At 64.5% G+C, this 27,024-nt stretch overlaps 1 protein-coding gene across 1 annotated transcript; it reads left to right on the top strand.

Annotated features, from left to right (window-relative positions):
* The first annotated feature begins 505 nt into the window (after window positions 1-505).
* On the top strand, window positions 506-18,787 carry COL1A2 (collagen type I alpha 2 chain). Its single transcript, XM_056800958.1, is given in 53 exon segments — window positions 506-727; window positions 1,406-1,416; window positions 1,663-1,680; window positions 2,027-2,062; window positions 2,453-2,536; window positions 3,400-3,456; window positions 5,317-5,361; window positions 5,453-5,506; window positions 5,594-5,647; window positions 5,754-5,807; window positions 5,888-5,941; window positions 6,104-6,157; window positions 6,327-6,347; window positions 6,349-6,372; window positions 6,488-6,541; window positions 6,633-6,677; window positions 7,014-7,067; window positions 7,325-7,423; window positions 7,499-7,543; window positions 7,640-7,738; window positions 7,837-7,890; window positions 7,988-8,095; window positions 8,277-8,330; window positions 8,432-8,530; window positions 9,173-9,226; window positions 9,460-9,558; window positions 10,300-10,353; window positions 10,658-10,711; window positions 10,798-10,851; window positions 10,935-10,988; window positions 11,098-11,142; window positions 11,448-11,546; window positions 11,827-11,934; window positions 12,043-12,096; window positions 12,940-12,993; window positions 13,191-13,244; window positions 13,328-13,381; window positions 13,495-13,602; window positions 13,701-13,754; window positions 13,914-13,967; window positions 14,267-14,428; window positions 14,508-14,615; window positions 14,716-14,823; window positions 15,296-15,349; window positions 15,430-15,537; window positions 15,638-15,691; window positions 15,896-16,003; window positions 16,197-16,250; window positions 16,394-16,501; window positions 16,689-16,947; window positions 17,055-17,239; window positions 17,456-17,698; window positions 17,873-18,787. Coding segments are annotated over 53 exon segments (4,098 nt in total). The 5' UTR covers window positions 506-657; the 3' UTR covers window positions 18,020-18,787.
* The last annotated feature ends 8,237 nt before the right edge of the window (window positions 18,788-27,024 follow it).

Genomic DNA, 27,024 nt, shown 5'->3' with positions numbered 1-27,024 from the left:
CTAGGCTGGCGGGGTGGGGAAACAAGTGGAGGGGCCAGGAGGGCGGAGGGTTTCTCCGGCGCTTGTGCCACGCTGTACTAACCGCCCCCCGCCCCCCACCCCGCTCTCCTTCAGCCCCCCCCCCTCTCACCCCTCCCCCGCAGCCAGGACTGGCACAGGTGAAGCAGGACCTGGACAGCTCCAGCCTCTCGCCTCCCCCTGTGACCCTGAGAAGGGCCGGGGAAGGGGAGGCAGGCAGGGGAGGGGGGCCGACTTGTGCGCTGGTGGGGGAGGGAGCGGGGAGGCCAAGTCACAATTTCCTCCCTCAACTTCAAAACTGTCCACGTCCTCACAAAGAATGGAACCAATTTGAGCGCCGCGCCCCGCCCCCGAAGCCCCCCCAAGCCCCCGCCCAGTCCCCCCCTTCGGGCCCCCGCCGGCCGCTTCACATTGGCTGTTGGGCGTTTGGGGCCACCCCAGGGCCCCGCAGCCGTGGGCCGGATAAATACAGGCAGCCCGCCGACCTTATTTTAGCATCCAGCCGGCGGCCGGTGGTCTTCCAGTCGGCCGGACCCTCTCCTCCGCTCTCTGCGCTCCTCCGCCAGCCCCCGGCCCGGCCCGCGCCCCAAGGAGTCTGCATGTCCGTCTGAGAGTCCGCCCGTCCCCCGGACCGCAGACATGCTCAGCTTTGCGGACGCGCGCCTCTGGCTGCTACTCGCGGCCACTTGGTGCCTGGCCGCTGCTCAGGGTAAGCGGGCTCCGAACGCCGAGGGGGGAACTTAGAGGGAAGCGAGCCGCTGGGGAAGAAGTTCGAATCGTGGCTTTCTTATTGGGCCGCGAGTCGCGCCCCTGGCCAGGTCCCTGCCTCGGTTTCCCCAGCTGTAAACCGAAGGAGGTGCCCCTTCGGAATCCTGGGATGCTCTCCGCAGGCGGGACAAAGCCTCTCGGCGTTCCCTCCCGGCGGCGATGGCATCCGTGTGGCCTGGTCGCCCTCTAGCGGGCAAGCTGGGCAGCGCTAGAAAGACTCCCGGCCGGCCTCCGCCTGGCCTACTTTGGGCAGCCCGGAGCAAGCCGAAATGAGAAGCCATTTCTGGAGAGTGTGGGGTCCCCTGGGGCGTGCTGGAGGGGCGGCCCGCGCCGCGTCTGCTCCGGCAAAGTTCGGGAAGGGGCCGCCCCTGGAGCGGCTTCCAGGCTGTTGTTGCCCCTCCCAACAGGACGGGGCAAACGAGGCTGCGGAGTCCCCGGCTGCCCTTTCCTCTGGGCACCTGCCCGGTGGGCCCGCGGACACCCAGGATAATGAAGGGCGGCCCCGGGGCTCCCCTCCCTCCCAAGTCGGGCCGCCGGAGCGTCTCCGGGGTTGCCGTCGGTTTTCGCCCGCAGCCCCTGCCGGGCCTAACCCGCTCTCTCCCTTCCTCTCCCCCCACAGCTGTCCAAGAGGTCAGTATCGCTTCTGTGGATTCCGGGTGCCAGAGCTGGTGGGTCGCTCCGTGCCGAGAGGGGGCGCTGCGCACGGGCAGCCATCCCGAGGGCCCCAGTCTAGGGGAGTCCGAATGAGACGGGGGCGCGGAGCCGCGTTGTGGAGCCCGGGATCTGCGAGGGGGCGGCGGCCGGGGAGGGGAGGGGCCGGGCTGGGGCGGGACTGGTTCTGGCTAACGCGTTGGATTCTCTTTTTCTCCCCACCAGACGCCGAAAGGAAGAAAGGTAAGCTGCGGCGGCCGAGGGAGACGCTTGGCGGGAGGAGGAGGAGGAGGAGGAGGAGGAGGAGGAGGAGGAGGAGGAGGAGGAGGAGGAGGAGGAGGAGGAGGAGGAGGAGGGCCAACCCGGGGGGCGGGGGGGGGGGGGCTCCGGAGGCGGTGCAAAAGCGCCGGAAGGTGTGGCCTTAGTTAGCGGAATCTGAGGCGCACCTGCCTGCGGGGCGGCCCCTTGGGCTGTTCAAGCCCCACCCTCGATGCCCTGGGCCTGGCGGGGTGGGAGGGCTCCCTATTTAGGCAGGGTCCCCAGGCAGCCCGTCCTTCGGGCCTGAGCCGTCTGTTTCTCTCTCTTGAAGGGACCCCAAGGAGACCGAGGCCCCCGTGGTCCCAGGGTAAGAAAATCTCTGTAAATGGGCCCCTCCGCTGAGCAGCCCTTCCTTCCTGTGCATTGGCCCATTGTGGACGGGCTCTCCGGATGCCTCTCCCGCCTCCAGGAATGACTAGTGTGCGGTGCCCATTGGTGCCAGCCTGGCCAGAGATGCCGGCACAGCTTAGGCAGGAGCCTCAAGACCCAGGATGGGCGGAGAGAGAGGAGCCTTCACTCTGGCGCCAGAGGCTACCTAGACAGAGCCAGAGAGACCCTGGCCAGCCAACCCAGCCTCTGGGAGCTTCCAGAATGGGTCTGCCTGGACCTGCTGAGGATGACCATCTCTCTCCAAAGGCGGGGGAGGAGTCCTGGCATGGGAATCCTGGGAGCTCACTTGGCTCTTCTATTCCCCCAGGGTCCCCCAGGCCTTCCCGGCAGAGATGGTGAAGATGGTCCCCAAGGCCCGCCCGGACCCCCTGGTCTTCCTGGTCTTGGTGGGGTAAGTAAGACACCTGGAGTGCTCACATTGGAGTGCAGCTGGCTCGCCAGCACTGCCTTTCTTAGGCCTTTTGCCGGATGTCTGTCTTGTTCATAAGATCAGGTTCTTGATCTCCCTTCTTGGCTTGCTTGTCTCCTGGGCGGATGGATGTGCTCAGGGATCCTCCTCGTTCTCACTGTGAGCATTTGACTCTGACTGACGCTGGCTCGCCAGCACAGCTGAAAATTGGACAAGGGGATCCCTGGTCTCTTTTCTGTCTGTCCCTCCCTCCTTTGCCTCCACACTCATGGAGCGGTTCAGGCCATTTCCCAAGCAGTCTCAGAATAGCTCAAGGAGCGCCCGGGGTCTCTCTCTGCCTTCAGACCAGCCATCTCTCAAAAGGGTGGCTTTGACTCACAGCTCTGTTTCAGTAACTTCTGTATGAGGGGCTTGGCACCTCAGGGCATTTCTGCCCAGGCCCTGAGACACTCTGCTTTGGGCACAGGGTGGGGTGGGGGGCGCCGGTGGCTGTGCGTCTGCTCCAAGAGGCAGAAGGACTTTCCGAAAAGGGTGGAATCTCCTATTCTGGCCTCTTCGGGCTCCTCAGAACTGCCCTACTTCCTCCCTGGTCCTATGGGCAGCCCGGAGAGAAGTGAAGGGAGAGGGGGAGGGAGATGCCACCGGCCTGCTCCAGACCGCCTAGAATTCCTGGTCTCTGAATTTGAGCAAAGCCAAGTTGCCCAGGGTGCTGGCCATGGGGGGGAGGGGGGCGCACTGGAGACGGGTTCGTGTTAGAAAAAAGGAGAGGCTCTTGGAGGTACCCGAGTGAGGGAGCACTCACGGAAGATGGCTGACTTGCTTGTTGTCTTTCTGTCCTTCCTTAGAATTTTGCCGCCCAGTATGATGCTAGCAAAGGATTGGACATGGGTCCCGGACCAATGGTACGGATCTCCCCAAACCTGGGAGCAAATGGGGCGGTGGTTAACAGGGGCCAGCAGGGACCCCCTCCAGCACCGGCTTCTGGGTCAGCATCTCCCCAGGCCAGTCGGGCTGACTGTTCCTGAGCCGTCCATCCACTTGGGAATTCTGAGAGGAGTGACCAGCTGTGGGGCTGACCCGGGGGATTGTGGGCTCCAGTTAAGAAGGATTTCTTCGGCCTGGGCCAGGGCTCTGATGGGGGCACCAGAGATTGAATGCCCAACCACAGATGTGCCCAATAGGGGGGCTCTGGCAGCAGCCACCCTCCTCAGCTGCCCCCCCTCCCCTGAGCTCTACTGAGCTGGTCAGAAAGAAGACCAGTGGCAGGGGCCACGTGGGGACACGAGGCTTTCCAGCTCACCCAGGCGTCAACAGGCTTGGTTTCCTGCATGTGGAAATAGCTGGCAGGAGGAGAGACTGACAGACAGACAGAGACAGAGAGGGGGGGGAGACAGAGAAACAGAGGCAGAGACACAGACACAGAGAGACAGAGACGGAAAGACAGAGAGACAGAGAGACAGAGATGGAAAGAGAGGTGGGGAGGGAGAGAGACAAAGACGGAGAGAGAGGTAGGGGGGAGACAGAGAAACAGAGGCAGAGACAGAGACAGATGGAGACAGAGACAGAGATGGAGAGAGGTGGGGAGGGAGAGAGACAGAGAAGAGAGGGAGGGAGGGAGAGAGGGGGAGAGGGAGGAGTGAGAGAGGGAGGAGAGAGAGAGACAGAGACACAGAGAGGAACAGTGAGGGAGGGGGAGGGGTCAGACAGACAGACAGAGACAGGGAGAGAGAAGGAGAGAGGGAGAGAGTGGGAGAGACAGAGAAACAGAGGCAGAGACAGAGACAGACAGAGACACAGAGAGACAGAGATGGAGAGAGAGGTAGGGAGGGAGGGAGGGAGAGACAGAGAGACACAGATGGAGACACAGGCAGAGACAGAGACAGACAGAGACAGAGAGAGAGATGGAGAGAGAGGTGGGGAGGGAGACAGAGAGGGAGAGGGAGAGAGATAGAGGGAGGGAGGGAGGGAGGGAGGGAGAGAGAGAGAGGGAGAGGGAGACAGAGAGAGAGAGACAGAGAGACACAGATGGAGACACAGGCAGAGACAGAGACACAGAGAGAGAGATGGAGAGAGAGGTGGGGAGGGAGACAGAGAGGAGAGGGGAGAGAGAAAGAGGGAGGGAGGGAGAGAGAAAGAGGGAGGGAGGGAGAGAGGGGGGAGAGAGATAGACAGACAGAGAGAGGGAGGGAGAGAGAGAGAGGGAGAGACAGAGAGACACAGATGGAGACACAGGCAGAGACAGAGACACAGAGAGAGATGGAGAGAGAGGTGGGGAGGGAGAGAGACAGAGAGGAGAGGGGAGAGGGAGGAAGGGAGGGAGGGAGAGAGAGAGAGGGAGGGAGGGAGGGAGAGACAGAGAGACACAGATGGAGACACAGGCAGAGACACAGGCAAAGACAGAGACAGAGACAAAGAACTTCAAGGTTTGCAAAGCACTTTGCAAATATTCTCTTTTTCTTCACAACAACCCTGGGAGGTAGATGCTCTTATTATTCCCATTTAAGAGATGAGGAAACTGAGGCGGGCTCACGTTAAATGACTTGTCCAGGGTCATACAGCTAGGAGGTGACTCTGGGTCCAGGGCTGCCTCGTGGAGTCTCCATGTCTAGATCTCCAGCAGCAGTGGCAGGGAGTGGGGGGAGGGGAACAGTCAGGGGGTCATTTTCCCAGCATGCCAGCCTGGCCAGCCATCCCCCTGAGCCTGGGATCCAGGCTGTCTCCGCTCCTTTTTGCCATCGACGTGCATGTGGTTGCCTTTGCAGGGCCTGATGGGACCCAGAGGCCCCCCTGGTGCAACCGGACCCCCGGTAAGTCCGTGTGGCGAGAGCCCTTCCTTCCTTTGTGCGGAGCCCGCCGTGCAGGGTGCCCCTGTGACCGCCCGCCCCTCCTCTCTCCTAGGGTGCGCAAGGCTTCCAAGGACCTGCCGGCGAGCCCGGAGAGCCTGGCCAGACTGTAAGTTGGGCCCCCCGAGGTTGGTGTGGTGGGCTTGGGGCTGCCTGGGGGACGCACCCGAGCGCCCGTGTTCTGTGCGTTCCACAGGGACCCGCAGGTGCCCGAGGACCCCCCGGACCCCCCGGAAAGTCTGGAGAGGACGTAAGTGGGGCACGGGGCGGCGTGGCATCCCTCCGGGAGGCTCCGAGCCGCGGTGGGGGGGATGGAGCCCGGAGGGGGAGGACGAGTGCGAGGCTTTCCCTTACAGGGCCACCCTGGAAAGCCCGGAAGACCCGGCGAGAGAGGCATCGTGGGACCACAGGTGAGACGCCCCCCTCCCGCGGGAGCCCCGGGGGGTTCTGGGAGGGCGACGCAGGGCTGAGCAGCCTGGTTTCTCCGCAGGGCGCACGCGGCTTCCCTGGGACTCCCGGCCTGCCTGGATTCAAAGGGATTCGGGTATGTGTCTACCCTGCTGGCTGGTCGGTCTGAGGAGCGGGGGGGGGGGGGGGGGGGGGGGGGGGGGGTGTTGAGGGGGGCCCTTCCAGCTGGGCTGGCCAGGCTTGGAGGGGGGAGGGGGGCAGCCAGGGGGGAGGGGCTGAGCCACGCTTCTCTCTCCAGGGACACAACGGCTTGGACGGCCTGAAAGGACAAGCGGGCGCTCCCGGCGTGAAGGTAAAGGCCGGCTGGCGGGCCCTCGGCCAGGCTCTTCCCCACACTGTGGGCGGCCCTCTCCCGCCTCCGGGTGCTCCTTGGGGAGGTTCACTCAGTGGCGCCCCCTTCTTGGGGGGGATGGGCACCGTGTCGGGGAGCCTTAAGGGACAAGAATCTCTTCTCCGTCTAGGGTGAACCTGGGGCCCCCGGAAGAGAACGGAACCCCTGGCCAAGCCGTAAGTGTCCTCCTGGGAAATCGGGGTCGGCTTCCAGGGCGCTGGGGTCCGAGACCTCCCTCCCCCCCCTGCGCCCCGCTCAGGGCTCTTGTCTCGCCTCCCCTTCTGCCCGCAGGGAGCCCGAGGCCTTCCCGGAGAGCGAGGACGCATCGGAGGCGCCGGCCCCGCGGTAAGAGCGGCCCCGGGACCCGGGAGGGCGGCCCGGCCTCTGGGCTGTGCCGCGGCCGCCTCCTCACCGCTTCTCTCCGTGTTCTCCGCAGGGAGCTCGTGGAAGCGACGGCAGCGTCGGCCCCGTCGGCCCTGCTGTGAGTTGCCGTGGGGGGAGGAGCCGGGGAGTCGAGGGCCCCCCAAAGAGGTGCTGGGGCGAGCCCACGGCCCCTCCTTCAAGCGCTACCCCCGCGCGTCCCAATGGGGGGCCCCCCTCACGGGACGAGATTCGGGGGCTCCTCCGGAATCCCCTCAGCAGATGCGCGTGGCGGCCAAGTGATCCCGTCACGCCACTCGCCGCTTCTCTGGAGCCACACTAGAAAGTAGGGCGGCCTCTCGGGGTCCCCCTTGGGGCGGCCAGTCCCGGAAACGGCCCGAAGCGGACCCCTGGGAAGGCCCCCGCCCAACCAGGACGCTCTCCTTTGTGCCCACAGGGTCCCCTCGGCTCTGCTGGCCCCCCCGGCTTCCCAGGCGCCCCTGGCCCCAAGGTGAGTGAGGGTCCCCCCCCCGCCCCCCGTCTTCATCACCAGCTTCCTCCGCGGCCCTCAGTCGGGGGTCTTTCCCCTCCGGCACCTGCTGACCCTGCCTGGGCAGTCGCCACTGCAATTCTTCCTGCAGCCCCCCGTTAAAGACGGGGGGCTGTGGGACGCCCCAAGAGGGCACGCTTTGTGCGGGGTGGCCCAGAATCCTCCCCGGCCCCAAAGAGGAGGCTTCGGCAGTCACCGTCCCGCCTCCGATGTTCTAGGGCGAGATCGGACCCGTCGGGAACCCCGGCCCCGCCGGCCCCGCCGGGCCTCGTGGCGAGCTGGGCCTTCCAGGGATGACCGGCCCGGTGGGCCCCGCAGTAAGTGGTTCTGGGCGGGAGGGCGGGGGTGGGGACGTCTGTGGGCCCAACTTCACGGTCTGCTCCTCCTTCTAGGGTAATCCCGGAGCCAACGGTCTGACTGGGGCCAAGGGAGCTGCGGTAAGTGTCCCCCACTGGCTCTCGGCCCCCTTTCCGCCTTGGGCTGAGTGGCCGGCGTCAGCCAGTGACCGTCTGCCTGTTCTGGCTTGTGTGCAGGGTCTCCCCGGCGTCGCCGGCGCCCCTGGTCTGCCCGGTCCTCGTGGCATCCCTGGCCCCGCTGGAGCTGCCGGCGCCTCTGGGCCCAGAGGCCTCGCGGTAAGTGGCCCCCCCGCGCGGGCCCTGGGGAGCCCCTGGGGAGCCCCGCGCCTGGCACAGCCAGCCCTGACCACTGACCCCGTGTCCTTCGGTTCCAGGGCGAGCCCGGTCCGGCCGGTTCCAAAGGAGAGAGCGGAAACAAGGGGGAGCCGGTGAGTGGCCGCTGCTGGCTGACAGGTCGGGTGGACGCCGTCCCCGCTGGAGGGCCGGCCGGTGACGCGTCCGCTCTCTTCTCTTTGTGCGGCACAGGGCTCTGCCGGCCCCCAAGGCCCCCCCGGCCCCAACGGCGAAGAAGGCAAGAGAGGACCCAACGGCGAGCCTGGCTCCAGCGGGCCGGCAGGCCCCCCCGGCCTCCGAGTAGGTGTCGGCCCCGAGGGGGGCGCCGTCTGGCCTCAGAGGCGCTGAGGGGCTCGCTGGCCTGGCACGTGGCTGCTGGCGCCGGGCGGGGAGCCTCGTGCTGGGGAATCAGGCGGGAGGGGGGGCCGCTGGCTTCCTTTGGAGGCTCCACGTCTTCACCCGCTTATTCCCTTCTTGCCAGGGCGTCCCTGGATCCCGGGGCCTTCCTGGAGCTGATGGCCGAGCCGGTGGCATGGTAGGTGCCCCCTGGGAGCCCCCACCCCGAACCCCAGCGCCGCCCCCTGCAGCCTTGTCCGGGCACGGCGGGCCTCACCTCGTGTCTCCCCCTTTAAACAGGGCCCCCCTGGGAACCGTGGATCCTCTGGGCCCGCGGGAGTTCGAGGCCCCAACGGAGATGCTGGCCGGCCTGGCGAGCCTGGTCTCATGGGCCCCAGAGTAAGTTCCAGCCCCGTCCCTGAAAGAGAAACAGGGCCCAGGGGACCGGTCACTGCCCGGGGCCGCAGGGCAGGGACTCTCATCAAAGCCCCCTGGCTGGGTTCCCAGATGGGATGGCCCCAGCCCAGCCCCCCGGGAGCCGAGCTCCATCCAGTCGAGGGTCCCCCGAGGCTCAGTGGGCTGGCCGGGGCGGGTCCTGGGAGCCCTGTGCCAGGGGTCCTCCGGCCTTCTCCAGGAGGCAGCTGAAAAAGGGCAGCTCATCTCGCCGGGCCCAAACAGGGCTCCCCGTCCCAGCTACTCCCACCGACCGGGCGGGAGTCCAGCCTGGAGGCCCTGAGCCCCGGCCTGCCCAGAGACTGCCTGGCAAATGGCAGAGCCGGGATCTGAACTGGCCACGAGGCCAAGGCTCTCTCAAACGGACCCAGCACGCATTTTAGAAATGGAAGGGCTGAAAGCATTGCTGGGGAAAAGCCCCAATCCTGGCATCTCCAGTGGGTCTCTTGGCCTTTTCCAGCATTCCTGCTCGGAGAGAGAGAGGCAGAGGGTGCAGGGCAGCTCGGCCCCAGCCTCTTTCCCCCATCTCCCCAAGGGAGGGGCTCCCAAGGCCAAGGCCCTAACACCAGCACTTTCTCCTGCCTCTAGGGTCTCCCCGGCTCCCCTGGAAATAGTGGCCCCACTGGCAAAGAAGGCCCCGCCGTAAGTATCTCGAGACTTGCAGCTCAGATGCCGGGCTCTTGGCCTGGTAACCCCCCACTCGTCACATGCCAACACTCTGAAGTCCAGTGTGTCCCCAATGTACCCAGTGCACAGCCCACACAGGAGGGGGCCCCACATCCCCCTTGAAAAAACAGGGTGTGCTTGGAGTGGCCTGGGGCAGGGCCTCAGCTCCGAGCTCGCATGGCCGCAGCCCGAACTTTGGTCTCTTTTAGGGGCTTCCCGGTGCTGACGGCAGACCTGGCCCCACGGGTCCTGCTGGCAATAGAGGTGAACCCGGTAACATTGGCTTCCCAGGACCTAAAGGCCCTACCGTAAGTAGGAGAGCAGCGTGCCCTTCGTTCATTCTTCCTTCCTTCAGCCAAAATGTGCCGTGTGGCTGTGGTGTGCCACCATAGCTCTGAGGCTGAGGCAGAGATGGGCACCTAAGTGAGGCTCCTGCCCTTCCGGGCAACAGAGAGAGGGCCTCCCCTCGTGTCTGCAGTGGGAAAAGAGGCAACCACGCCCACTGCCTGCCTGCCCGCCATTGAGTCTGGGCACCCCCCGGGAAGACAGCAGACACGCCCCCTGGTTCCAGGGCCCACGTGCTCTCAGAGCCTCAGCCCCAACAACTGTTCCTTGCCATTGGGCCTCCCTTTTGCCTGTGTGAGCTGATGATCTCTGCCTTTCCCAGCCCAGGATAGCTTCCCCTGTCCTCTGTTCTGTGGCACCAGGGCCAGGCAGCCAAGGCCTCCTGTGTCCACTCTGTGTCCTTGGGGACCCCTCTGAGGCTCCCAGGGTGGATGCGCCCCCCCCACCCCCTGTTCTCTGGCCTTTGATGACACCCCTTCAAAGCCATCCTCATGCAGTCGGGGCCTCCAAACAGCCCTGCAGATCCCCTGGAAGCCAGGAGCCCGGCACCCGCCTCTCTGGAAACCTCCGGGCCTGTGCTTGCCGGCTTCCCGTCGGCAGGATCGGCACCTCAGGGAGGGAGCGGGGATGCCACCTGCAGATCTGCATGTCGGTGTGCCCGCCCTGCCCGGGCACTGCCATGCTTTTCCCCCCTTCTATTTCAGGGCGATCCTGGCAAAAGTGGAGAAAAGGGTCACGCTGGTCTTGCGGGTGCTCGGGTGAGTGCCAGGAGCCCAGGGGTGTCTGGGGACCCACTGGGGTGCGACTGGATCCCCGGCGAGGCCTTGCAGCGGCAGCTTCGGGCCCCAGGAGGCCCCAGGCCTGTGGGGACCCGAGTTCAGGGAAGCCCGTCTCCGGGCCTTTGCCAGGGCCTGCCTCTCCCCAGCGGGGCCGGCCCCCTTGGCTCAGAACTCCTACGGCCCCTCGGATCAGGGTGGAAGGGGCGCCCCGAAGGGATGTTTCTCCCCCTTGTGGGAGCCACCCTTTGGGCCTTGGCGACCGCCTGCCTCTGCTCCTCCACAGGGCGCTCCTGGCCCCGACGGGAACAACGGCGCTCAGGGACCCCCCGGCCCCGCGGTGAGTGTTGGCCGGCCGCGGCTCTGCGTGCGCCCTCCCCTGTGCCGCCGCTCAGAACGAATGACGTTTCCCTCTTTGGCTTTTAGGGTGTCCAAGGTGGAAAAGGGGAGCAGGGCCCTGCTGGTCCTCCAGGCTTCCAGGTAAGACCGGCCAGACCCCCCCCCCCCCCCCGGTCCGGGCCCCTCCCCCAGAATTCACCCCCTCTGCCTCTCTCTCCATGCAGGGTCTCCCCGGCCCCTCCGGCCCTGCTGGCGAAGGCGGCAAAGTAGGAGAAAGGGTGAGTGCGCCCTCCGGCGGTGCTTCTGGGCCGCGGCACGTGCCAGGCTCTGGCCAGGAGCCTCCCAGGAGGCCCCTGGCGAGCTGGCTTCTTCTTGTGCTTTCTCTAGGGTCTCGCCGGTGAATTCGGCCTCCCCGGACCTGCGGGCCCCAGAGTGAGTACCAGACGGCGCCTTCCCGCCCCCTCCCGTGTCCGGTGGAGACACGCCGTGGCCGTGAAGCAGGAGGAGGCTCAGCACCCTCCTGTTACGGGACGGGGGAGTGTCTGGGGCCAGATTGGGACCCCCCCCCCCGCCCCTTCCTGTTTTAAAGAGAGACTTCCGGGGCTGGGTCTGCCCTGAAAGGGTTAGAAAGACCCGCTGAGGCCAGGAGGCGGCCCGGAGCGAGGAGCGCCCAGACCGGGCCGAGCCCGTGGCCGCTTCCCCCGCCCGGCCTAACCCCGGTGCCTTCTCTCCCCCAGGGTGAGCGGGGTCCCCCCGGAGAAAGCGGAGCAGTCGGCCCGACCGGCTCCATTGGAAGCCGAGGTCCTTCCGGCCCCCCCGGCCCCGACGGCAACAAGGTAGGGGCTCTTCTGGCCCGCGTCCTTCTCCAGGCCACTGGACAGACGAGGAAAGGGCTGCCGACAGGGTCACCCAGCCCAGAACGCCCTTAAGCTGCGCTCTGAGGAGGGAGGGGGCAGCCCCCAGGGTCCTCCCCCTCCCAGGACCTTCTCCCAGGCCGGGGGGCCTCGACGGGTTTGGAGGGGGGAGGGGAGAGGCCTGCTGAAAGGGGGGTCCCTGGGCCAAACTCAGGGCTCTCCCTTGCTCCACGAACCCCGCGTTTCCTTTCTTTGGGCACAGGGCGAGCCTGGTGTCGTCGGCGCCCCTGGAAATGCTGGGCCCGCTGGCTCTGGGGGAGTGCCTGGAGAGCGCGGTGCTGCCGGTGTCCCCGGAGGCAAAGGAGACAAGGTAGGGGGGGGCGGGGGGCAGCGCGGAGGGGAGGGATGGGGAGCCAAGGCGACCTGGGCCTCGGGCTGGGCTGGGCCCCCTCTAAAGAGGGCCTTCTTGTGCTCGTAGGGTGAGACGGGCCCCCGAGGCGAGTTTGGAAACCCAGGCCGAGATGGTGCTCGGGTGAGTTCTGCGTCTTCCCGCTCCTTGCCTGGCAGCGTAGCTGCGAGAAGCGCCCCAAGAAATGGTCTGTGGGCCCCGGAGGAGCTGCCCGACCACCAGTGGGGCTTTGCTTGGGGCCTTGGCCGAGCCCTCCCGGGCCCCCCACGTCCGGGCCCTCTCCTGCCCCCGAGCCCCTAAGTGCCTCCAGGGCCCCCCACACGTCCAGGCCCCCTCCTGCCCCAGAGCCCCTCCAGGGACCCCCCACATCCGGGCCCCCCCCACGTCCGGGCCCCCCCCCCACGTCCGGGCCCCCTCCTGCCCCCGAGCCCCTAAGTGCCTCCAGGGCCCCCCCACGTCCAGGCCCCCTCCTGCCCCAGAGCCCCTCCAGGGCCCCCCCCCACGTCCGGGCCCCCCCCACGTCCGGGCCCTCTCCTGCCCCCAAGCCCCTAAGTGCCTCCAGGGCCCCCCACACGTCCAGGCCCCCTCCTGCCCCAGAGCCCCTCCCGGGCCCCCCCCCACGTCCAGGCCCCCTCCTGCCCCCGAGCCCCTAAGTGCCTCCAGGGCCCCCCACACGTCCAGGCCCCCTCCTGCCCCAGAGCCCCTCCAGGGCCCCCCCCCACGTCCGGGCCCCCCCACGTCCGGGCCCCCTCCTGCCCCAGAGCCCCTCCCGGGCCCCCCCCCACGTCCAGGCCCCCTCCTGCCCCCGAGCCCCTAAGTGCCTCCAGGGCCCCCCACACATCCGGGCCCTCTCTCGATGGCTTTGCTCATCTCCATTTCCAGAGCCGGGGTGGCGGGGGGCAAGGAGGAAGGGGGGAGGGGGGAGGCGGCGGCAGTGGGTGAGCCCCCCTCTCTCTCTGTCTTTAGGGAGCTCCTGGGGCCATGGGGGCCCCGGGCCCTGCCGGAGCCACCGGAGAGAGGGTAAGCATGAATGAACTCCTCGGCATTGACCCCCAGCCACGCCCCCTCCTGGGACCACCACAAGCCATCTCTGGAGGCCCCCCCGGGCTCCGCTTGGCGGAACCCCGAGCCCCCCCAGAGAGGCAACGCCCTCGCCGAGGCCTGGGGCTGCTGTCCCCGCAGCCGCGCGCTGACTGCTCCGCTTTGGCCCCCTCCAGGGAGAAGCTGGCCCTGCTGGCCCCGTCGGCCCCACTGGAGCTCGAGGCGCCCCCGTGAGTAGCCCCGCGCTTGGTGCGGTCTAGGGTGGGCCGGGAAGTCGGGCCTGCCCTCCTTGACCCTCCCTTCTGCCCCCCAGGGCGACCGTGGAGAGTCCGGCCCTGCCGGGCCCAATGGATTCGCTGGCCCTCCCGTGAGTATGGGCAGGGCGGCCGGGCGGGGCCTGGGCGGGGCCTGGGCGGGTCAGGGGCGGGGCGTGGGCGGGGCAGGGGCGGGGCGGCACCCTCAGCCTGGCTTCCCTCCTAGGGCGCTGCCGGCCAAGCTGGAGCCAAGGGCGAGCGCGGAACCAAAGGACCCAAGGGAGAAAACGGCGCTGTGGGCCCCACGGGCCCTGTGGGGGCATCCGGCCCCGCGGTGAGTGGCGCCCCCTCCGGGCTCTCGTCTCCAAGGGGAGACCCGACCCCGCAGTCCGCATCCTCTGAGCCTCGTCTCCGCCTCCTTCTCTCCTCCAGGGTCCCAGCGGTCCTCCCGGCCCCATCGGAGGGCGCGGCGACGGCGGCCCCCCCGTAAGTCCTTGCAGGCAGCAGAGGGGGTTCAGGGACGGGAGGCCGCCCCCTCGGGGCCCCCCAGGGCGTCCCGGCGGGGCCTTGGGGAGCCCCCCCAGTCGGCCGGCCCACAGCTGCAGAAGCCCGATTGAGCTTCCTTGTCCTCTGCTCGCTTCCTAGGGTGCGACTGGCTTCCCTGGTGCTGCTGGGAGAACTGGGAGCCCCGGCCCTGCTGTGAGTGAAGCCGCCGCCCCCCCCCCCCCGTCTGCTCCAGGGGGGCGCAATCCTGCGTGGCTCAGGCCGGGCCTGAGCTCAAGGGGGCAGGGAGGAGGAGGGAGCCCCGGCTCAGACTCCCAAACCCTGCCAGGACCAGCCCCGGCGCCACTGCCCGCTCCCAGACCCCCCCAGGGCGTCCTAGCTAAGGGGCCAAGGGGCACCCTGGAGGTCCTCCCAGCGGGCGGGGGCCTCGCGCCTCTCCCCTGGCATCCTGGGGTGGCTCCGGGTACGAGGTAACCCTTTCTGCCCGCCTTCAGGGCATCACTGGCCCCCCCGGCCCCCCCGGCGCTTCTGGAAAAGAAGGTCCTCGCGGCCCCCGGGGGGACCAGGGCCCCATCGGCCGCGCCGGAGAGGCAGGAGCTGTGGGCCCCGTTGGCTTCGCTGGAGAGAAGGGACCGCCCGGAGAGGCCGGTGCCAGCGTAAGTACTCCCCGAGCCCGGGCCCGCGGGGCTGCCCCAGGGTGGAAAGGGCCCCGCCTCAGCCTCCTCTCCTCCGCAGGGCCCTCCCGGCTCCTCGGGCCCACAGGGCATCCTGGGCGCTCCTGGCATCCTCGGTCTGCCCGGCTCAAGAGGAGAACGTGGTCTTCCCGGGGTGTCTGGATCGCTGGTGAGTAGCCGCTCTCGAGGCGGCGGCGGCCGGGGCTCCTCCCGCGACCCTTCCCTGTGCCCGTGGCGAGAATTCACGGGGTGCCTCGCTGCCTCCACAGGGTGAACCCGGGCCTCTCGGCATCGCTGGCCCTCCTGGCGCTCGAGGTCCCCCCGGGGCTGTGGGCAGCCCTGGCGTCAACGGCGCTCCTGGCGAAGCGGGCCGTGATGTAAGTCAAGGGCTGGGGCGGCGGGGGGCTCCGGGCCAGTCACGGCCATCGGGAAAGGGTCGGGGGTCCGGCCCCCGGGCAGCGTCTCCAGGCATCCCCCGGAGGTGGGGAAGAAGAGAACTCCAGGCAGGACGGGGCGGCCGGGGGCGGCCAGGAAGAGGGCGGGCCGGAGCCTTTAGGAATGAGGCCGGACGCCCAGGGCCAAAGCAGAAGCCCAGATGTGGCCACGAAGGGGCTCTGGGGACCGTGAGCGGGACCAGAGGGAAGCAGCGACCCACTATCCCGGGCCCCCACAGCGGCAGGAGTGCGCAGCCCCCCCCCAGGCACCGGAGCCTCCTCGGAGGCTGCTTCCGGCCCGACTCCCAGCCCGGAGGCTCCCCTTTGGCCTGGGGGGGGAGCCCGGCGGGCCCTTCTCCAAGCCCAGGAGGGCCCCGGCCTCCCCGCTGACCGTCTGCCCCTTATCTCTCCACAGGGCAACCCTGGCAACGACGGGCCCCCAGGCCGGGATGGACTCTCGGGCCACAAGGTACAGCCCCCTCCTGGCCCCGGGAAGGGCCGGCATCTCCCAGCACTGCTCAGCAGTGAGAGTCCTTTTCCTCCCCGCAGGGCGAGCGCGGCTACCCCGGCAACCCCGGAGCTGTCGGCAACGCAGGAGCTCCTGGCCCTCACGGGACGGTGGGCCCCGCAGGCAAGGCCGGAAACCGCGGCGAGCCGGTGAGTGCCGGGGACGGCCGAGGGCCCTCCGGGGGGCAGGGGGCCCGGGCGCCCCGTCCAGGCCGCCCGTAACCCCGCCTCTCGTCCTTCTGGTTGGCAGGGTCCCGCCGGCTCCGTGGGTCCCGTCGGCCCCTTCGGCGCAAGAGGCCCCAGCGTAAGTGGCTCCGCCGCCCAGGGCGGCTCTCTGCTCTCCTCCCCCCCCCCCCCTAAGTGGCCCTGATGGGGGCCAGGCTGGCCCTCCGGGGGGGGGTGGGGGGGGCCCTTTCCTGCTTGGGAGCAGAGCGAGGGGCTCCTCTGCAGGCAGGGCCCTGGGGGGGTCGGAGGGGGGCCCTTCATGCGGCCTTTGCTTGTTGGCCAGGGCCCTCAAGGTCCCCGAGGAGACAAGGGAGAGCCCGGAGACAAAGGACCGAGAGGCATGAACGGCTTCAAAGGACACAACGGATTCCAAGGCCTTCCCGGCATCGCGGTAAGGAGGGCCCCCTAGGCCAGGCAGCGTTCAGAGCCAAGGGCCGAGCAGCGGAGCCGGGTGCTGAGGCCCCGAGTTCGAGCGCTGCCCGCTTCCCCTGCTGGCCCCGCCCATGCCTGAGGTGTGGTTGGGGGGTCACAGCGCCCGGGCTCCGCGGCCCACTAACTCCCGCATCCCCTGTTCTTGCCACCAGGGACAGCACGGAGACCAGGGAGCCCCCGGCTCAGTGGGCCCCGCCGGCCCCAGGGTGAGTGGATGCACACGAGGGCTGCGGGGCGCTGGGGAGGAGGGCGCTCCCAGCCCCTCCTGGGCCTGCCTCCAACCCTCCCGCCTCGAGGAGGCCGAAGGCGGCCTCCTGGGCCTGCGCTCCATCTCCGTCCTCTCTTCCAGGGTCCCGCCGGTCCTTCTGGCCCTGTTGGCAAAGACGGCCGCCCCGGACACGCAGGCGCCGTTGGGCCCGCCGGCCTCCGCGGCTCTCAAGGCAGCCAAGGTCCCGCCGTAAGTGTGGCCGCCTGGGAGGCCGGGGCAGCTGAGCGACAGGGCGGGTGGTGGGCGGGGAAGAGGCCGAGGCCTCCGCTGACCTTCTGAGTGTTGGCCGGGACCCCTGGGGCTTGGGGGAGGGGCACGCCGGGATGGGCAGCCTTTCCGCCTCCTTGACCTCTCCCGGCCCCCTCCGCCTCCACAGGGTCCTCCCGGCCCCCCTGGCCTGCCCGGGCCCCCCGGCCCCAGCGGTGGCGGCTACGAGTTCGGCTTTGAAGGCGACTTCTACCGGGCCGACCAGCCTCGCACTCAGGCTTCCCTCAGACCCAAGGACTACGAAGTGGACGCCACCCTCAAGTCCCTCAACAACCAGATCGAGACCATCCTGAGCCCAGAAGGCTCCAAGAAGAACCCCGCCCGCACCTGCCGAGACCTCCGGCTCAGCCATCCGGAGTGGAGCAGCGGTAAGTGGGCCCCCGCGGCCCCGCCCCCACGTCGGCCCCGCCCCCACGTCGGCCCCGCCCCCGCGGCAGCCTGTGATCAAGCCTGACTTTGCCTTGTCCCACGGCAGGTCTCTACTGGATCGACCCCAACCAGGGCTGCACCATGGACGCTATCAAGGTATACTGCGACTTCTCCACTGGGGAGACCTGCATCCGGGCCCAGCCCGAGAGCATCCCCGCCAAGGCCTGGCCCATGAACGGCAGCCCCAAGAAGCACGTGTGGTTCGGAGAGACGCTCAACGGCGGCACCCAGGTGAGACGCCCTCCCCTGCCGCCCCCCCAGCCCCCCTCTCACAGGGACCCCTCTCACAGCCCCCCACAGGGCCCCCCCCGCCCCCCTCTCACAGCCCCCCACAGGGCCCCCCCCTCACAGGCCCCCCCTCCGGGCCCCCTCCCGGCCCCCTTCCCTGCGCCCGGTCCCTGCGCCCCACCTCTCACCGGCCTCACGGCCTCGGGCCTCCTCTCTCAGTTCGAGTACAACCACGAAGGCATCAGCCCCAAGGACATGGCCACGCAGCTGGCCTTCATGCGCCTGCTGGCCAACCACGCCTCCCAGAACCTCACGTACCACTGCAAGAACAGCGTGGCCTACATGGACGCCGAGAGCGGCTCGCTGAAGAAGGCCGTCATCCTGCAGGGCTCCAACGACGTGGAGCTCACGGCCGAGGGCAACAGCAGGTTCACCTTCTCCGTGCTGGAAGATGGCTGCTCCGTAAGTAGCGGGAAGGGCCCCTCTCGTCCCGAGCCGGGGCTGCCCCTGTGGGCCCCACGGACCCAGAGCGAGCCTCTCCTCCCCTCTCCATCCTGGGCCCTGGGAGGGGCGGCAGCCTTGCCCTTCTTCCCAGAATGCTGCTCTCACTTCCCTTTGCTCTCCTTCTTGCCGCAGAGAAAGACCAACGAGTGGGGAAAGACCATCATCGAATACAAGACCAACAAGCCGTCGCGCTTGCCCTTCCTGGACATCGCGCCTTTGGACATTGGGGGAGCCGACCAAGAATTCTATCTGGACGTTGGCCCAGTCTGTTTCAAATGAACCGTCTCCAGAAATGGCAGAAAGCAAAAGGAAACACAAGGCCCCCCACGTTCTCTCTCCGCCCCTTCCTCTTCCTCCTTCTTGTCCTGAATCTGATTCCTTCTGTCCTGCTCGTCTCCCGCTTCCACTCTGGGCACAAGAGAAGGGTCAGGACTATTGGAGCACCGTGCAATGCAGTCGAACCCAGGCCCCCCGCCCCAGCCTCCTCCACATCCCGACACCCGCTGCTGGGAGAGGCGACCTCTGTAAAGAACGGGACCGACGGGGAAATAAACAATAAAAAGCAAACCCTTTGCACCACTTGTGGCTTCTGACTCTCTTCCACGAGGGACGCTGGAAGCGCGGCTTCCCAAGGTGTAACCTACCTCAAGCGCCTCCGCTGCGATGGCGGCCGGCGGTGCTGGGCAGAGGGCTCTCGGCCCCAAGGTGCTAGTTAGACGTGCGTGCGGACGTGCGTAGAGCGCGCTCACAGTACTTGAAGAGTGTCAGTGGTGCTACACACCGACCCTGGAAGCCGCTCTCTGCACTGTTGCTCTGGCCTGCTGGGGGGCCTTTCCAGCCCCCCCCCCAAGCAGGCAGCTCTGGCTCATCTCTGCCCTCCCATCTGCCCTTCCCCGCTCCCTCTCCTCCTCCTCCTCCTGCCTGGGTCCAGAGAAGCCTCGTTCTCAAGCAAGCCAAGAACCGAAGCGGTGCCCGTTCTGTATATGTGAGATGTCGAACGCAATTGTGACCAAACGAAATAAAGCATGTCCAATGTTCCAAAGGAAAGCCGCACTGCGTCCGCTTCCTTGCTGCCATGTCCTCGGGCATGAAGGCGCCGCCCACAGCCACGCTCACTCTCCCTCGGGTGCCCGGCTTTGCCCCACCCCGCACCTCCAATGCCGGAGGCTCCAGCTCCAGAACCGGCCACAGGCCCCTAGTGTCCAGGGCCACGGGCTGGGCAGAAGGGAAAGAAGCTTGATTCCGCCTTCGCCTCTACTTCCTGGTCAAAGGATGGCCCTTGGGGGGTGCGGGGGGCCAAGGCAGGTGGAGAAAGGGTTGGCCAGGAGAGGGTACCAGGATGCCAGCTGTCCTCAGATTCACAGCAGAGAGCAGCCACCCTCCTGGGCACAGGGGCAAGTAGGACTTCACAGCCCCAGGGCCTTCAGTGGCAGCTCAGATCATCTGCTGCCCCCAGGCTGAGTACAATGAAACAGGAAAGGGGTGCCGAAGAGCCGGCTGGAGATGGCAGTGGGGTGGGAGCAGAAGCCCTGAAATGGTGGCCTGCCCACCACTAGCTCCACTGAAGCATCAAAGGCTCTGGACCACAGTGTCCGCAGGAAGCCTGATCATCCTCTTGCTTGCTCACTTCCGTCCATCCTTCCTTCCTCCCTCCCTCCCTCCTTCCCTTCCTTTCCTTCCTTTTCCTCCCTCCCTCCCTTCCTCCTTTCTTCCTTCCTTCCTTCCTCCCTTCCTCCTTTCTTCCTTCTCCCTTCCTTCCTTCCTTCCTTCCTTCCTTCCTTCTTTCCTCCCTCCCTCCCTTCCTTTCCTCCCTTCCTTCTTCCCTTCCTTTTCCTCCCTCCCTCCCTCCTTTCTTCCTTCCTTCCTTCTTCCCTCCTTCCCTCCTTCCTTCCATCCTTCCTTCCTTCCTTCCTCCCTCCCTCCTTCCCTTCCTTTCCTTCCTTCATTCTTCCCTTCCTTCTTCCTTCCTTTTCCTCCCTCCCTCCCTCCCTCCCTCCCTCCTTCCTTCCTCCTTTTTCCTTCCTTCCTCCCTCCCTCCCTCCTTCCCTTCCTTTCCTTCCTTCATTCTTCCCTTCCTTCTTCCTTCCTTTTCCTCCCTCCCTCCCTTCCTCCTTTCTTCCTTCTCCCTTCCTTCCTTCTTCCCTCCTTCCTTCCTTCCTTCCTTCTTCCCTCCTTCCTTCCTTCCTTCCTTCCTCCCTTCTTCCCTCCCTTCTTCCTTCTTCCTCCCTTCCTTCTTCCCTCTTTCCTTCTTCCCTCCTTCCTTCCTTTTCCTCCCTCCCTCCCTTCCTCCTTCCTTCCTCCCTCCCTTCCTTCTTTTCCTTCCTTCCTTCCTCCTTCCTTCCTCCTTCTTCCTTCCTTCCTCCCTTCCTTCTTCCTTCCTTTTTCCTCCCTCCCTCCCTTCCTTCCTCCTTCCTTCCTCCTTCTTCCTTCCTTCCTCCTTCTTCCCTCCTTCCTTCCTCCTTCCTTTTCCTCCCTTCCTCCTTCCTTCCTCCTTCTTCCTTCCTTCCTCCCTCCCTCCCTTCTTCCTTCTTCCTCCCTTCCTTCCTTCCTCCCTCCCTTCTTCCTTCTTCCTCCCTCCCTTCCTTCTTCCCTCTTTCCTTCTTCCCTCCTTCCTCCCTTCCTTCTTCCTTTTCCTCCCTCACTCCCTTCCCTACTTCCTTCCTACCCTCCTTCCATCCTTCCTCCCTCCCTTCTTCCTTCTTCCTCCCTCCCTTCCTTCTTCCCTCCTTCCTTCCTTCCTTCCTTCCTCCCTTCCTCCCTCCCTTCTTCCTTCTTCCTCCCTTCCTTCTTCCCTCTTTCCTTCTTCCCTCCTTCCTTCCTTTTCCTTCCTTCCTCCCTCCCTTCCTCCTTCCTTCCTCCCTCCCTTCCTTCTTCCTTCCTTCCTCCTTCTTCCTTCCTTCCTCCTTCTTCCTTCCTTTTCCTCCCTTCCTCCTTCCTTCCTCCTTCTTCCTTCCTTTTCCTCCCTCCCTCCCTTCTTCCTTCTTCCTCCCTTCCTCCCTCCCTTCTTCCTTCTTCCTCCCTCCCTTCCTTCTTCCCTCTTTCCTTCTTCCCTCCTTCCTACCTTCCTTCTTCCTTCCTTTTCCTCCCTCACTCCCTTCCCTCCTTCCTTCCTTCCTCCCTCCCTCCCTCCCTTCTTCCCTTCCTTTCCTTCCTTCCTTCCTTCCTTCCTTCCTTCCACCAGAGCAGACCACTGTAGTCATTGGCACCAACTCCAGGCCAGTGGAGGTGGCCCAGGCTAACTTGTATCTACAGAAACTCCTCTCCTCCTCAGGCTCCAGAGGAGACCCGGGCCCATTCCCTGGGCCAGGTTACCCGGCTCCATTAAGTCAGGGTGAATGCAAGCTGGGGCCTGGAAACCCCCTCTAGCCCTGGTTCCCTTGATAAGGCCCCTTTTCCATCTCGGGCACCCCCACGAGCTTGGAGACCAATAGGGGCCACTTGCAGAATCAGACACGTGGGAACGTCTGAGGGCTTGGCAAGGGCACGTGGAGCACCACTCACGCCGCCCCTCCCCATTTTGTGGTCAGAGACTCACCGAGCCGGGGAAAGGGAGCCTCCTTAGGCGAGGAGGCAGCCGAGCCATCCCTGGTGTGCCCAAGGAGCGTCTGCTCCCCACCGCCTGGAACGGGGAAGATTCCAAAGGAGGGGAGGGAGAGGGGAGCTCCAAGGTCCTTACTAGCAAAGGCTGCCAGCCGTGTGGCCCACTTCCTCCACCACCGCACATGAGCAGGAGCTCCGGCCCTTTGGCGCTGCCACAGCAAGCGCTCTTAGACCCCCGGGCAGCACCCGCAGCGGCACCGGGCCTCCCCGGTGAGGCGCTGGCCACTGGAGCGCATATGCGGGCAGAAATGATTTGTCCAAGATGGCACCGAGTGACAGAAACTTGGGAGTGCCCAGAAAGGCCGAGTTCTGGCCAGCCCTCAAATGCTGTCCAAAGTGCCCCGGGCTCACTCCAAGGGCAGCAAGGGCTCAGGACCCCTCAGAGCCTTCAGGGCTCAGCCAAAGGCAGCCTTACATAAGGAAGCAGCAGAGAAACGGAGGCCCCGAAAAGGCCACGCCCAGGCCCAGGCATCAAGGCCTACAGAAAGCATCAGGGCCTGCTCCTGCCTGCCTCTGAGGGCCAGCCCGGAGAGGCACAGCTTTGGCGCTCCAAAGAGCAGAGAGGAGCTTCTTGGCCCGCCGCAAGGAGGCCCAAGCCTCTCTGGGGTCGGGCCCTCGTCTAGCCTCCGTGAGTGCTGCCTCCACTTCCTGACCTCCATCGCTGGAGGAGAACTAGGCTTCTGGGTGGAGCTGGGGGCTCCATCCATAGGTGAGGGACTGGAAGGGATCTCCGAGCCAGGAGAGGCCCCTTCTGTAGGGGGGCTCTGAGCCCAGAGTCAAAGGGAGGCAGAGCTGGCTGATGGCCAGGAGAGAGGCCTGCGCTCAGCCAGAGAAGGCTGTGGGGGGAATAGCAACACCCGATGCAGCCAGGTTCGGGGAGGGGTTTGGAAGGACCCCGGAGAAAGGGGCCTGCTTGTGCGTGGCAGGGAAGCAGGAGGAGGGAAGAGGCTGAAGGAGAGTGAGACCGTGGGGAGAGCCGAAGAAGGAATCTGCCGAGAAGATGAGCAGGGAGGGGGCCCTTCTGAGAGGACAGGGGTGGCCTGGACAAGGAGGAGGGCCGGACGTTCATGAGGGGCAGCAGCCAAAAAGGCATAGGAGGACAGAGGGAGCTCTTGGCAAACTGCCTCAGTTTCTCCCAGCGCCATAAGAGGCAAGGCTCTCTGCCGAGAGGGTGAGGGGAGCCTTCCAGAAGGCTGAGGGAAGGGAAAGGAAATAAGTATTTACACAGTACCTGCTCCATTTAACCCTCAGCAAAATAGGCGCTGTTACTACTCCCATTTTACAAATAAGGAAACTGAGGCAGAGAGACATTGTGACTTGCCCAGATTCCCACAGCCAGTCAATGTCTAAGGCTACATTTGAACTTGGGTCTTTTGGACTCGAGGACCAGCACTCTGTGCCACCTGGCTGGATGAAAATGTTTCAAAGATCCTGGTCATGGTGAGTGGAGCAGTGAACCAACTGGGGAGAAAAAGGCAGTGCCTTGCTGCAGTGAGGGCCCTGTGGAGATGAGAGGAAGGCTCGAATTCAGAGGAAAGCGTGGCGCTGAAGTAGCCTGCCAAGGGGTCTGGATGGGGAAGGGAGAAGAGTGCAGGCATTGGCGGTAGCCGGGGAGGAACGGAGGGATTTGAGAGAGGCCCCAGCAAAGCTGAAGACCAAAGGCAGAATTTAGGGGCAGGGGAGGAAGTGAGCAATGACTGGGCCCAGACCAAAGAAGGGCACAGCTTGAGAAGATGGCTGATGGGCTCGTCTCCTGGGAGCTGAGTGGGGTGGAGGAGGAAGGAGGAAGGGCAAGAAGGGAAAGGGACAATCTGAAAGCTGAGAAGGGTTAGAAAACTGAAGTGAGTGGAAGTCTCCCAGTAGGACAGCAGCAGCTGGGGGAGAAGGGGCCCGGGGGCCAGGCACTGGGCACTGAGCTCATGGAGAAAGGAAGGAAGGAAAGGAGGGAGGGAGGAGGGAGGGAGGGAATGAAGGAAGGAAAGGAGGGAGGGAGGGAGAGAGGGAGGGAGGGAGGGAGGGAGGGAGGGAGGGAGGAAGGAAGGAAGGAAGGAAGGAAGGAAGGAAGGAAGGAAGGAAGGAAGGAAGGAAGGAAGGAAGGAAGGAAGGAAGGAAGGAAGGAAGGAAAGCATTCAGAGGCTCACGGACAGGAAGAGCTCCCAGGATCCCGAGGAGATGATAAAACTGGATCTGGTGGGCCTGCTGGGAGGCCAGCTCCCTGAGGGGAGGTGGTAGAGTAAGGGACTGGAAATGGAAGTGGGGAGTGAGGACTATTCCAGCTCCCCAGCAGCGGGGGTGCAGGTGGGGTGGGGAGGGAGGCCACGGCCAGCATTTCTAGAGGAACTCAGGGTGACCCAAATTCTGACATCCCTGTGGGAGGTGGAACGTGTCAGTGAACAGGCCTGGAAATGGTGGCCGGGGAAGCTGGGTCCCGGGGGGGGGGGGGGGGGGGAGTCTCGATGGAGGCCAGCAGACAGAAGGAGGGGAAAGGGAAGAGGGCTAAGGTGAAAGGCAGCTTGTTCACAGTGGAGCGGGCTTTCCGGATGGCACTGATTGGGAGTGGGACATCGGGGGCCCGGGGGCTGAAGGGAAGGGAACATCCCTTGGGACAGGGGACAAGGCTTGGTCCATCAGTAGGCGAAGGCTCGGAGTTCTGGGCTGGCCCAGTTTTCACTGAGGGATGAGGGCAGTCAGAATCGCAGAGGATGCAAAGAAGCCGTGATGTGACTGGACAAGCAGAAGCAGGTGTGGCCTCGGAGAGGCCGTCCAGCAGGGAGGTGGCAGGAGGCCGTGGGTCAGATGGAAGAGAGCTGGAGGAGGCCCTGGGCTGCAGGAACGAGAAGGGAGCGCTTGGCCCCGGGCTGACTGCAAGGCTCCCGGGTGGCCATTTTCTGGAGACTTTGGGTAAATCACTGTCCTGTGGGTTTCCTAATCTAGAAAATTAAGTAGAAGATAGCAAAGGTTCTGCCCAATACAGGCCCCTGTTACATTAGTCTTTCTGGGCCTTCCCAAGACCTGAGAAAAGGGGGAAGGACTCGGAGGTGTAGCTGAAGACAGGAAGTCTGAGCTTATGACAGACCGTGCCATCACTGCCACAACCCTCTGCATTCCACGGCCTGAGACCGGCCAGCCCACAGCACAACCTAACACACAAAACTCCTGTAGGAGCACAAGGGGATCAGTGAATTAAGGCAAATAGGGGGGGAGCGACTTGCCCAGGGTCACCCGGCTTGTGCGTGTCTGAGGCTGGATTTGAACTTGTCTTCCTGACTGGCCCAGAGCTGTATCCGCCGAGCCACGGAGCTGCCATTCCAGTCCTACCCTAATCCAAATGATTTGGACACAACATTTGATGACTGAAAGCCATCAAATAAAGCTCAAACTCCATATCCTGGCATTCAAGGCCCTCCACAATTGGGCACCCCGCCTCCCCTGCAAGCACCCACCACCACTCCCTCTCCAAGTCTCCAAGTCTGATGACAGGGACGATCTCCCTCCTCCAAGCCATAATGGAGCTTCTGGCTGCTTTCTGGCTAGCCCAGCAGCATCCTAAACTCGCCCTGTCTTCCCCATTAGCTAGAGGGGGGCCCTCTCCTCTCCTTCCAGGCCGGGGGTCGGGGGGAGCATCTCCACCTCTTTCCTCCACCTGGCTTCCTGTCCCCAAAAGCTCGCCCCTCGTGTCCTGAGGACAAAGCGGGCAGACGGGACGACGACCAAGTCTGCGGGAGTCATAAAGACGCAGGACCTGCTTCCCTTGGTAAACAGCTGTAGAGCTGCCTGGCCCCTCCTCGCACCCCGAGCCAGGGCAATCAGTGGGCAGGAGCTTAAGGACAAAGTCTCCTGGAGAGCAAGCTGGCCATTTGCTTCTTTGCCCGCCTGCCATATGCTCCCCAAGGTCCCCTCATTCGGGTGCTGCTGGGGAAGCTTGAATTCGGCACTACGGAACGGCCCCCTGCGGGAAGCCCCACAATGCCACTGGGGCAATGGATGGGCCTTAATGAAGGAAGAGCAAGCGTTTTCCGAGTTTTCGCAGCCTTGCTCGCAGTGACGGCTCTAAAAGGAGGGGGCTCTTCACCTTTTGGCTGGACCCCTCCATCCCCCTCCTCCCCAGACTGGCCCAGTCCCTTTTGGGAGTCCTTCAAGGAGCCGCAGGAAATCCACGTTCGGGGGCCCCTGAAACCTCTCCGAGTGAAGCCCCCATCTCTATCCCATCCTCCTTTAACAGAGGAGGGTCCCGTCGCCCCAGCAAGGCCATCCAGATGACAGGGGTGGCATTTGAACCATGTGCCTTCCATGGTATAAGGTGGACTCACTGAAAACCTTTTTTACTGCCACACTTTGATATGTGCCATCCCCATAAACTACTTTTATAATAAAGTAAAACCAAGCAACACGGAAACTATGTGTCAGGGTCAGCCAACACCCCAAATCCATAAAATGATCCAGCGGCACCCTGGGTAGAATCTGGCCTTGGAGTCTGGAAGAGAACCAGTCACCCATCCGCTTTGTGCCTCAGTCTGCTCCTCTGTAAAATGGGGCTAATAGGAGCTAATAGGGTTGTTGGGAGAATCAAATGAAAGCCCGTTATTACAGTCTTTGGGAGCCTTGGAGTGAAAGCCCGTGAAAGCCAATCAGTAATAAAAACTGGCCCCCAGAGCCCCGGAAGGGGGGAGCTCACTCAGCAACCACCTGGACTTGTGCAAACTCTGACTATTGTCCTGCAATCCAGGAGCGTCTGCCGGCCTGAGCGTGGGGCGCACAGGGACAAGAATGAACCCGGCCTTACCTGCAGAGAGCTTCCATCCTCTCAGGGAGACCACGTGGGTCTAAGTGCTCTGGGAATCGGGGATGGAGGACAGGAAGGGGGAGAGTCTGTGGTGAGCTGGAGGAGAGCCCATCTCCACTGAGGAGGAGAATGAAGGGTAAGAGAGAGGGGGTGACTGGGAAGGGAACTGGAGGGGGGAGATGTAGGGCACATGTGGAGGGGCTCCCTTGGCTAAGTCCCAATCTTTATCAGAGAAAGAGAAAGAAGGATGAGGTCAGGGTTGAGAGATGAGGAAGCAGGGAAGTCTGGGGTGAGGTCTGTTGCTGGGGGCCCTTTGGAGACAAGAACAGCAGCGGGAAGTGGGTGGAGTGATCCTATCTAGAGTTCTTCTGGTGCCTCGGAGACTTCTCAGAATCGCTCTCTCGTTAATATTCTAGAAGAAACTGGCAAAAGCATCAGTCATAAGTTCTTCCTGAAGCTGAAGCACTGTCAACCTATCACTGCCCTTCGGCAAAGGATGTTCTAACAGGTTCCTGTTCTCTGTTCCCTTCAGCGTCAAAACAATATGGCGCTGGATTAGAGATAGAAGGGTGGATCAATGGACCAGACTTGGGGTAAATGGCAGTAGCAAGATAGTAGACAGTGTTTGATAAACCCAAAGAGCCCCACTTTGGGGACAAGAACCCACGATTTGACAAAAACTGATGGGAGAACTGGAAAACAGGATGGGAGAGATTAGGTTTAGATCAATATCTCACACCCTACACCAAGGTTAACTCTGAGTGGGTGAATGACTTAAATATAAAGAGTTAGGTGAACATAGAATAGTATACCTGTCAGATCTATGGGAAAGGAAGGAATTTAAGACCAAGCAGGACATAGAGAACATCACAAAATGTGAAATGAATAATTTATAATATTA

This window comes from Monodelphis domestica, chromosome 5 (assembly GCF_027887165.1).
Source record: "Monodelphis domestica isolate mMonDom1 chromosome 5, mMonDom1.pri, whole genome shotgun sequence".
NCBI classification, from domain to species: Eukaryota; Metazoa; Chordata; class Mammalia; order Didelphimorphia; family Didelphidae; genus Monodelphis; species Monodelphis domestica.
The sequence above is the reverse complement of the archived record's forward strand: the minus strand, read 5'-3'. Positions and strand labels throughout refer to the sequence as shown.